Source organism: Aphelocoma coerulescens, chromosome 3 (genome assembly GCF_041296385.1).
Source record: "Aphelocoma coerulescens isolate FSJ_1873_10779 chromosome 3, UR_Acoe_1.0, whole genome shotgun sequence".
NCBI lineage: Eukaryota > Metazoa > Chordata > Aves > Passeriformes > Corvidae > Aphelocoma > Aphelocoma coerulescens.
In genome coordinates this window covers 9,089,439-9,101,038 of record NC_091016.1, presented here as the reverse complement: position 1 = coordinate 9,101,038, position 11,600 = coordinate 9,089,439, and the positions used below count along the sequence as shown (strand labels likewise).

Sequence of the window (11,600 nt, the reverse complement as noted above, 5' to 3'; positions counted from 1 at the left end):
TGAGCAAAATGTGTCATTTTATTTTGAGGTGTTGTGCGGGTTTTTTAACAAAGAATGTGTACACAAATGAGTAGACAGAGTAATATCGTCATGTCAGTCCTGCTCAGGAGTGGCTCCCTCATTGACATCATTAAGGCATTTCTTTTGGGCCCTGCCCAAAGTCAGCATCGAGTGGCACTGTCTGAGAGGGCTGCCTTGATCAAGGCTGTTAAAGGAAAACAATCTCTGCAACCAATTTCTTTTCTGATTATACTCCAAAGTTAAATGTTTGTGCATCTTGTGTTTCCCAATAACAGTTTTCCTTTTCTGTGCTTTTTTAAAAATCTAACTCAATGAATACACTGCACTTTTATGAAAAGGAACTTCATAGCAGTATATTTTATTCTAATATTTCTACTATTTTTACTATTTAAAGTAAACATATAAATCATTGTTTATGACTATCAAAGCATTATTTCATGTATTAGGGCGCGTTTTCCACAACACTTTGTGTTTGAGATTGTTTTCCTCTCTATTAGGTGTTTGTAATAGTTCTCTGAAAATGGCTGCCAATAAATTACATGTTGACAGAGGTGGCTTTATGAGTGGCTTTATGGTTTTATTGCTGTTTTAAAGCAGATGATGTTGTTTTCAGGGCAGTGAACTCCTCTTTTCCCCCAAGGAAAGAACAGCTTACATTTCAATGCTCCAGAAATGAGTTTTAGCTGAAAATCCAGTAATGTGGGGAGTAATAACAGAAGACCAAAATGGACAGGAGACAATATTTGTTGTGAAAACAAATGTTGCTCAAAATATTTTTCCATTTAAACATAAACTTTTTTATGGTTTCTTAAAAAAAAAAAAAAAAAAAGTTTGTGGTAAATATACTCTAGATAAAGTCAGTGGAACAAAAATTCGCTTTCTTTGTATTTTCTTTTTCACTCTTTTTAATGCTAATGTTAAGGGAAATTCCATTGTCATTTATAATTGACTGGCAATGAAATAACATCCTCCTGTTCTTGAGAGCAATGATGATATCAAAAGGCTCTCTGTAGTAGGCAGAGGTGTTTATGAATGAGTTTCAAATTCTTCTCCAACTCGTACACAGTCTTATATGTCCTGGAAATCATCAGGAATTGCTACAAAGAAGATGAATGTTGAGAATACAGTTACAGCTCAAGTGATAGATAGCAGTGCTAAATACAAATATATAACATAGTCATAACTTTGAAGTGATAGTTCTTCAATCTTTTTTGTTGTTGACTTATATTTGTTATGCTGCTGTTATTTTTTTAAGTGCCAGTTCATTAAGGTTTTCAGACCGAGTATGTTCAATGGAGCAAGTAGAGAACTTCCTTAAAGGCAGTTTCTGTACTTTTTCACTCTAAATGCTTATGCTACTTTTGGACATAGTGGCTGCAAAGCATTAATCTTTTCAGTTGCAAAAATATTTTATTTTTTACATAATTTCAGTTACAGATTCCATCTGGCTGTCAGATGAATGGGCCCTCATTGCAAATAACTTTTTATATTATTTTGTCCAGACTGTGCAAATTTTTCATAGTTGAGTTTTCTAAGATTCAGATATGATTAAAAAAAATAGTAGGAAACTGTTTTGACAGTGGATTGCTTATTTAATTATAAAATGAGTTTGAATTTTTAAAGTGTAAGAGCTTTCTGAATTTCCTAGACCCCGGCAGCTTTGCATGATATTGTAAACATGTTTGTTATAAAAGAAAGATACGTACAAAAATTAGAGTTAACTATGAAAGCTTGATTAATACACTTATTTTTTTTAAAGGGAGGTAATAAAAAGTCTTCTGCTTTCCCTTGTTTTTGATATCTAAGCTGAAAATGCCTTTTCAAATAAAGGAATGTTTTTTAATATACTTCACCTTAACTTTTGTATGCATAAAAAAATGTTAGGGCTTGCTTATAAAACAAGATCCACTTTTTTTTCAAAGAACTCCTTCATTTTAGAAGTACTTTCTGCCTCCGCTTTTCCTGCTTCTCTGGCCAAGAACACTTTCTCATTTTCAGTGAAGTTCTTTTCTTTTTTTCCTTATGTAGTGATTTTGGTTTTCCTTTGTTCTCCCTATTTGGTATGTGCATGAAAGCGGATGGTCTGTCGTTCACTGGGAGCAAATCCAGACAACCTAAAGGACCCAATTAAAATTAGTATTCCACGGTATGTCCTGTGTGGGCAGGGAAAGGATGAACACTATGAGTTTGAAATAAAGGTAAGTGCTTATCAGTTGCTTTTCTTTAATGTTTTTGTTCCACTAAGTGCAATTTTTGGTTCTCCTTCTGTTACATAACTGGCCTCCATACTGTTAAATAAGAGAGGTGGTGAGAAGAATGCACAGTATAGGACACTATAAAGACAAGTATTTTCCAAGTGGATTGATTGTATAGAGGAGGCTAGTGACCAGACGGGGTGAGCAGTTCTAGAGCCAATGTCAGTTCAATTTGAAGAGTTCCAGAGATGAGGATTAAATGCATATTGGTTATAGGAAGGCCCTTTATTGAGATGCAAGTGTCGGTTATAGAAAAAAACCAACCTTGAAATATTTACCTGAAATAATGAAAGCATGAAAGTATAATTAGAGTATTTTTGCACACACTCATGACAAAGGCTTGCTTCCTTTCAGGCTCTCTGTGTTGTTCTGATTCTTCCCACTGCTGTTTCCAAGGTGTTGCTTCTCCAAACTCCTGTCTGCTTCCTCTCCATTCTAGTGGTTTTCTCAGTTGATTTTCTGCACAGGAATGCTGAGGGGGAAAAAAGCATATTAATTTTGTTTCCTCTGGTACGCAGCCAGTGTTTTTTCAAAGCAAGATCTAAAGTCTAATTGGAAATGTGTTCTCAGTGTGTGTGGACATGGAGCATAACTGATGTATAATGGCATCAGAGACAGAGCTGGCAGCCTCCTTTACTGAATGTGCTGCCAGATGCTTTGTTAGCTGTTGTGAGGTGGAGGAGTGACCTTCCTCACAGTGTGAAGGACCATTTTTGAACTGTGCTCTCTTTTGAAAAGGTTTTTATTAAGATGGGGAGTCTTAGCTTTGTTTGTGCTAATTAAATTTTCATTTTAAAATATACCACACCATTTGTGGATGGAATACCTCCTTTTGCCTGTTGAACTTTGATTTTCTTGGGGCTATTGAAAGCCCAGAGCCAGGGAGATGCTGAGATGAGTAAGTGCACATGAAACTTCCCCGAGGACTCTTCTACTCACCAGTAATTTTCAGCACATGGGATTTACTAGGCTAGGTAATGGTTAGTGAAGATGTTTAAAGTAAAAAGGTAGCTTCTGTTCTGAATATGTTGATGGATTTCTATTCCAAGTATTCTCTCTTCATCGGTAAAACCCATGTAAGCCTCTACAAGATCTTAGCATGAAGGAGCAGTTGAACGAGTACGTGCAGTTTGACAGTTTTGGTGATGTTTCTTATAGTCATTCCCTCACATGAATCAATCAACCATTAATGCTTTTTCCTTTCCCTCCAGTTCCCTGTGTCACAGTGGATTGCTTCTGCTGTAGTCAGGATTTAGCTCCACGCTACAATCCACAGACCTTCCACAAACTTTTCTATTTTAAACCTTTTCCCTGCAGAGCTCCCAGCTCTACTTTGATCTGTATTAATCTTCAGAAGCTCCTGCAGTTATTCTGTAGAAAATTAGAACACATGGAATAGTGGGTTTGTATTTTTTTTTGCCTTAAAAATCAGGAATATGTGGCAGAGGGGGGGAGAACATGTACCTATTCATTTTATCTCTTCCTCATAGGTCAGAATACTATGTCAGCTGTCAAAATAATTCCTGTTTTCAGCCTTACTTCACTTAGTTCAAGTGTATTTTCAGATCGTCTGAAATGTATGTCAGTTATGGAAAAGGACTGAGGTGTTGCTAATCTCATTTCCTTTGCTAGGTCCCAGATAAGCTTTCTTCAGCAAGGTTCTTCTTGCTTTCAGGAGAATGGGTAGCTGACCTATCTTCATGTCATAGCAGTTTGGAACCTGACGAAGTGACAAGTGATGATTGAGTTGAATTTTAAGACTGTCCCCAAAACTGTGAATCTTAGGTATCTCAGAGGTATTTTCTTCAACAGATGTTTCTAGTAATTGTGTTTGTAGTTAAATCCTGCAAATTGTTGTACAGAGGAACAGGTATAATAAATTTCTGTATATAGCAAATATATAAATTTCTTCTTGTGACAAACAGTAGTAAAGTTTATTTTGTTTATATGCCAGAAGAGAGAGAATGAGTTCCACTTTCCTTGGCAGCCTCATGGTCAGTTCATAAGTCTTTCAACCCTAACATACTATCCAACAATATTTTCTTTTAGTGCAGGTCCAGCATCTTGTCGATATAGACATGTATGGGAACAGGCCAGCAAGATATTCTGTCCACTCAGGTTCTTCCACTGGATACAGATCCTAATTAAAGATGTAGAGTGAGTCCCACAAGAACTGACTGGAGAGAGTTCAAAACAGGAAGAAGCTGATACTTTATTAGGGCTAAGACAGCACCTGCTTTTGCAGCAGGAATATGTCACGGAGCTGTTTGTGCTAGTCTGCTATCAAGTATTCTGTATGAATTGATGCATTTCCAAAAAAGCTTCTATTTGAGTGACAGTTTTATGTGTTGTCTTTAAAGACATGATGAAACAATAATAGCTTAATCAGGTCTAAACATACTTATGTTAGAGCTGAATTAGAATGCCGGAGAACTATTCCTGTATTCTCCCCTTCCTTTCATGTTTTTTCATATCCTTTCATATGCAGGATATTCAGACAAGGCTGTGCTAGAAACAGTGTGTGGGAAGAGATTTTGCATCAATAAAACCAGTGGCATCTGTTACAGACAGTGCTGATGGTTGCAGACAGTACCTATGATTGGCAGAAGTAGCAGCAAGGCGGCAGGGAAGGTGGAACTCCAGCTCTCATAAAGACACACAGGGTCTGCTGAGAGCAAGTGATGGAAACAAAATCTGGAATCAAGCACAATCCTGCAGGGATTCTCTGACAATAGTGGAAGTTGTAGATAAGGCTTCTCATTCTTACTCAGCTTTCCCTCATTGCAGGCAGATGCACCCTAAAGCAGTCCTTTCCTTCAGGTCCAGTTGCATTTCTGTTCAGCCAGATGCTGTGTTGGATCTGCTCAAAAGGTCCACATTTCTAGTCTAAATTTCTTTCTGAGTTTGATGAACTGTTGCAGAATGGGAGTAAAGCAGAGGCAGTTCTCATTGATAAGTAGTCTTTAAGAAAATGATGTGTGCCCCGTAACTGCCTAAATTAGTAAAAAGTCTAATATCCTGTCAACCTTATCAGATTAATACCTTCAATAATAAATAGAAAAAGGTTATAAGAATTTTTTAGAAAATTTCTAGCTTTTCAGATGCTGTTTTCATAGTGTGAGGAACAGTTTCAAAAATATTTGAAGAAATATGAGTTCTCATGATGACTGTAGACAGTTTAACCAGCCCAGATAAAGAAATTTGGCATTTTCTGTTTTTTTCTAATCTCTTTCAGAATCAGGTGGAATACTGCTTTTTTTCTCTCCCAGTCATGGTTTTACTTCTGTTGCTATGGGCCAGAAAGAGGACGAGTTCTGTGATGTGCTTTACAGTGGAATCAATTGAAAATGTCTCCTAGGTTATTTTCTATCAGTCATCATGATAAGAAAAGAGACAGAACTGTAATACCTCTGTTCAGATTTATAGGTTTTACTAGGAAATTGTGCCTTTGAATGAGAAAAACAAAACAACCCACAATTCTGAAGCACGTCTGGGATCACAGCAGTGCCTAGATAAGAATATTCCAAAATCTGTCTTGCAGATGTACTTAACCATATGGTTTTTTTCTTAAGAACTGTGCTTTTAAGAAGAACAGAAGTTCAGAAGTTCTTTTAACTGTATTAGCAAATTACGTAAAAAGTAAAGGGCTTTTCAAAATTGCTTTATTTGTTGTTCAAAACATCTGCATATGTCCCTGTCCCATTCCTACAGAGTGTATAGTCTCTCATACAGTTTTTTTTAAATGGGGGAAAATAATCCCAACACAAACTTGTTGGATCAGTTGTAGGAATAAAAGTCCCTGTTCTAAAAATGCTATTGCTATGCCAGGTGCAATGTAATTCTCTTTATACAAGTGGAGTTTGATTCTATCTGTCCTAATAACATTATTGCTGTGCTTTGGGGGCCAGTTAAGACTTTGTTTAGTATTGAAATTAGTTTTCTAATAGTACCAGCTGTAACAACAATAAAATTTTGCTATTACCTGCTAGTCTCATTACAAGAATTTGGAAAGTAAACAAAGCAAAGTGAACAAAGAGGATGACACAGACCAAGTCAGGTCAAACCCAGCCACCAAAAAACAGTTCTCAAGCAGCACAGATGTATGGCTTTGCCGTTTTCCTTCCTGTCCATCTCTAACACGTTACTAAACTTTGTAGAAGAAAGCTAATAAATAATTGGCCACAGGCATTTTGATTTGGGTAAGTTTGGTGCCACCCTATGACCTAGACAGCTGTCAAATGCACAGCCAACATGACATGCCTGCTCTTCCCCAGGCTGTGTGGCTGGAGGAGTCCAGCATGCTTTGTGCTAGGTTGCTCCTCCTTGTGTGAAAACCCCTGGGAAAAAAGGGGTCCCTTTTGAATAAAGATTATATGCAAATGAAATTAACACAGCAAATTTTCACAACTCCTAATATTAAAAGACAGAATTAAAGCAAGAAGAAGGCAGCAATATGTAACATCTTTGTTTTATGATTAGCTATTACACTTGACCATTGTCTACTGGAACTTTGAAATCACACAGTCCTCTGCCTTAATTATTCAGAACAGGATGGTTAATTGGTTAATCAAGATCAGTGTAACATGTATATTCCTGAACAGTTATTCATTTTTTTCAGTTAAACCTGCCTATGAATGTTGAATCTGTTCAACCCGAGTTGTAAAGTCTGAGACACTGTTAACAATATGTTGAGGGATTATCATCCATTGTGCAGGTGTCCTAAAATGACAGAATTGTGAAGGTTAGAAAAAACATTTAAGATCATCAAGTCCAAATGTCAACCCAGCAGCACCGACATGTTCACCATTAAACCAAGTGCCTTTTTTGAACACTTTCAGGGATGATGACTCCTAGTTAGCAGTGAAGCTTACTGGTGATATGAGACAAATTTTTTAAGAAATAATGAGTTTTAATTGTGGTGACATGCTACAAGAACCTATGTTACAATGTTTGTGAAAAGTTTTGAGCAGGCTGGTTTTGTTTGCTTTCATCTTAAGTTTAAAATTAAGGTAAAAATAGGAAAAAGCCCACCCCAAATCTCATTCCTCTTGTCATAAAACATGCAATAATTTCTGGTTTTCAAAACACTTCTCCTAATTTCCGTGTTCTGTATACAGCAGCAAAAGCAGCAGGGATGGAGAAGGGTGGACCAGAGATAAGTTTGTTGCAAGTATGGGGTAGCATTGGTGTTTGGACACTGGTTTCCTCTGGCTTTGTTGCTCTGATTTCTGTTTCTCTTACTCAGTTACCCTACTCCATTGCAACTTTCTTTGGCTCCATAACTTTTTGATACACTCAGTTGTGAGAGAACTACTTGTTAATTTTAGGAACCACTTTAAGATTAAAAAGCCTGTGTCTTTGTGAAATGTGTTTTGTGAAATTGCTTATTTTTTATCTTCCTGCATAAAGTCATAGCTAGACAGGGGTAATGCCACATATTAGGCCAATTTCATTCAAAAAGCAGCGGTGTTCAGTTTTAAGCAATGCCAGTTGGCTCTCTCCATCTTTGCTAGTCAGTGTAGAATAATGTTCACTCACTCTGCAGCTTGGCTTCTTGATAGCCTTGGATCACCAGAGCTGCACAGAGACTACAGTAAAGTCAAATGCTCTAGTTACAACACTTTTATGACCCACTTAGAGATGTCCTTAATTTCACCTAATTTCAGATTATGTTTGGTATCTCAGTTCTAATGAGAACTTTGTGAATAACTGATGTTAAGGTTTCTTTGCCTTCTCTCTTTGCTCCTGTTGTTATGCACTCTATTCACAGGAGTAATTATGTTGATTTTAAGAAAACTTCCTGTAAAAATTGGATGTTCATCACCATATTGAAGACACAGACCAAGAGTGTCTTATCTTCTACTGAAAGCTGGTATAATATTTTACCCTACAAAGTGGAATCCCATTCTATGTGGTAATGAACTCTGTGTGTCCAAGAAATGTGAATTATTAATTCTCAGTATCTATGTATAAGAATATACATTTGTATGAATATATTGAGAGGTTACACTACACTTATTCTGGATGTTACTTATTCATTAATGGAACTGATTGTAATGCTGAGAGCCAAATAGCTGCGCCAAGAAGTGATTGGGGATTGGGGATGTTTTGATGTGTTTACAGTCTTGTCAAACCACTGTGGAATAAGGAATAAATGCCTTCAGGTGTTTTTTGCTTTGCAATCAGTGCTCCTTATTAAGTACAGTTCTGTCACTGTAATAAAAGAAAAACTAAGTAAACTTACAAAAGTGTATGGATTTAAGACAATTAAGAATTGCCCATTTTAATCTTATAACCTTGTATACGGCATGGGTTTTAGTGTTGTGTACTGTCTGGGTTTACTTCTGTTTCTTCTTTTTATATTGTGTGTTCTAGATAACAGTCCTGGATGAGACATGGACAATATTTCGGCGGTACAGTCGTTTTCGAGAATTGCATAAAACTTTAAAACTGAAGTACCCAGAGGTAAGTTTTGGTAAAACTTCTTTTACAGAAAAGGGTAGAGACTTGAAAAAAAGTGGTTTGAAATATGTTTACTCAAAAAGGGAGGTGATTTCTGACAGCCAGCACAGTTCCTTCCTGACCCATCTAGTGATCTTCTGTGGTGGAGTGGCTATATTGGAGCACACAGAAAGAGCTATGGGTGTCATCTCTTTTGATCTGTAAGGCCTTTGACATGGTGTCTTGGCTTGAGACAGTTTAAAGAGATTGGCACTCTGAAATGTGCCCCCCTTCATTCCAACCAATCCCTTCCCACCAATAAGGAACAAGATATGAGCAGATATAAGTGAAAAAATAACACATTACTAACAATCAGAATGCCAACAGGCAAGAAAAAAAAGGTAAATAATTTCTAGATACCAAACTGTGAAAAACTCACAACCCCACTGGAGCAAAGAGATACCTGAAATGCCAGAAATACCCTTTCTGAGATGGCACATGGCCTCGGGTTTGTAGGACAAAGGAACAACATGCTGTTGCATCCCTCCTGGGAAGGCAGGAGCTTTACAGAGCGATTCTAGTGGCAGATGAAGACTTGCTGGCTCATGTGGGGTCTGCCCACCACTTCCTCCTGCTGTTCGCAAGCTCTGCTGCTGTTGCTGTGCTCTGCACTGTGGCTGTGGGGTGGGGGGAAAAGGACCCATCTGTGGGTGCTGGCATGGGCTGCCCAGGAACTCTGACTTTTTTTGCTGCTGGCAGAGTTTGAAATTCTCTTTGAAACAGTTTCTAATTGCAAAATGCAGTCTTTATGGGTGGCTGTGGTTGTGAAGCCAAAGCTGCCAGAAAGAGAGAGGCTCTGCTCCTGCAGTCTTCTCTCTTGGAGCAGGCAGCTGGTCGATTTGGACCAGCTTGCTCTAGTGGGGCCGCCCGTGGTGACCAGCAGACACCCGCAGAACTCGCCCCAAGGCAGCTCAAACCTGCTAAATGCACTCTCTCCGAGATCAGGAAAAAAAACCCCCAAAAACGAAAAGAGATCCCAAAAAGGGAAGAAAAACCTTTGCCTGAGCAAAGACCAAGCAGCCCGCAAAACAAATACCATGCAGCAAAGGACTGGAAGCTGCCTGGGAGGGCCGATTTTAAAAAAGCCCACAATAGCACACCCCCTCTCCCCCCCACAAGATCCCTGGCTGCTGAGTCTTAAGGAGACTAACAATTCTTGGATGCAGATAGATATGGAATACAATAATGTTATGGACCACCTCAGGACACATGGTCCCCACAACATCCTTTTCTCTAAACTGGAAGGAGATGGATTTCATTTGGTGGATGAGGAATTACTTGGATGGTCACATCGAGCAAGTGGTGGTCAATGGCTTAAGATCCACACAAACATCAGGGACAAGTGGTATCCCTCAGGGTTCTGTACTGGGACCTGTGCTGTTAAATATCTCCATTAGCTGACACAGCAGGAGCAAGCATACCCTCAGCAAATTTGCACATGACACCAAGCTGAGTGTGGGTCACAAGCATGAGGGATGAGATGCCATCCAGAGGGACCTAGATGAATTTGAGAAATAGGCTGTCTTGGTTTGAAAGACAGGTGTCTGCTAAGGAAGGCAGGAGCCTCCCTTGGAATGGCAGATGCAACCCCCCTCCCCTCTGAGTTATTATAATTTTGAAATCATGGGGCTTTCAGGCAAAGATATGGGAAATAGGAATAACAGTTCTTTACTATTATAAATCTATATGTGTATAACAAGTCAAGCAAACAACAATAACTATGGCAGTAACAGCAAACAATCACAAACCCAGTGCCAGCCTTCTCAGCTGTCCGGCCCTTTCCCTCGGGTGCAGTTCCAGTCGCAGCCGGCAGAGGCGCTGGCGGCTCCCGGTGAGCAGGGCAGGTGCGATGGTTCCCCCGTGGCTGCAGGGGGCACTCCAGAGCGAGCTCAGGGAGCAGGCGGCACTGGTGGCCTGGGATCCTGGGGAGGGATGGAACAAAGGCTTCACAAACCCCTGGGCAGCTAGCCCCGGTGTCTGGCCGGACCCTCGGGAACAGCAGGCTGGAACAGCAGGGATGAGCACAAATCCCGGGTGGCAGATGAGATGTATCCAAACGCAGGAGCTGCGGTGGGAATCCCCTGGAGGTCTCGTCAGGCGGAGTGTGTAGGGTTACAAAGTAGCAAAGGCTCGAAGCAACGGCGGGGGCAGGGTGGCCCCAGCCCGGCTCCCAGCGGGGCAGGGAAGGCGGGCTTGGTATCCCGGGGTTTCTCTGGTAGAAGGAAGGCAGCTGAAGAAGCAGCCTCTCTCTCAGTCCAAACGTCAGGAACTGACTGCCCACAAACCCAGGTGAAAGAGATGCACCCCTCCCCGTGTGGCCAGGTCCTTTGTTTTCCTTAAGCACCCAGTAATTAGTCCCCCTGGCAACATGGGGAAAATTCCTTTAAGAGAAAAACAGGAGGAGAACTAAAACCCCAACATAGGCCCATGGGAATCTCATGAGGTTTAACAAGGCCAAGTGTACCTGGGTGTGGGCAGTTCCTGGTATGAGTACAGGATGGGGAATGAAGGGATTCAGAGCAGCCCTGCCAAGAAGGACTTGAGGGTGCTGTGGATGAGAGGCTGTGCATGACCCAGCAATGTGCACTCACAGCCCAGAAAGCCCATTGTGTCCTGGGCTGCATCAAAAGAGTGGCCTGCAGGTCTAATGAGGTGATTCTCTACCTCTGCTCTGGTGAGACCCAACCATCCAGCTCTGGAATCCTCATCACAGGAGGGAGGGACATGGACCTCTTGGAGTGGATCCAGAACAGGGACACTAAGTTGATCAGATGGCTGGAGCACCTCTCCTATGGAGAGAGGCTGAGAGAGTTGGGATTATTC

General features: G+C 40.2%; 1 protein-coding gene across 8 annotated transcripts in view; it reads left to right on the top strand.

The window, feature by feature from the left end:
- LOC138107604 (kinesin-like protein KIF16B) overlaps positions 1-11,600 on the top strand; it is a 181,513-nt gene that overhangs the window by 114,235 nt on the left and 55,678 nt on the right. For 5 of the 8 annotated variants that reach the window (XR_011149635.1, XM_069009024.1, XM_069009023.1 and 2 more), the window contains 2 exons: positions 2,097-2,219; positions 8,652-8,741. Coding sequence is in view for 7 of the 8 variants with exons in the window: in XM_069009024.1 (XP_068865125.1) it covers positions 2,097-2,219; positions 8,652-8,741 (213 nt within the window). In the remaining variant the exon portion in view is untranslated. Of the gene's footprint in view, positions 1-2,049; positions 2,220-8,651; positions 8,742-11,600 lie in introns of those variants that run through there. The other 3 variants (XM_069009026.1, XM_069009025.1, XM_069009027.1) reach the window with 2 other exon arrangements.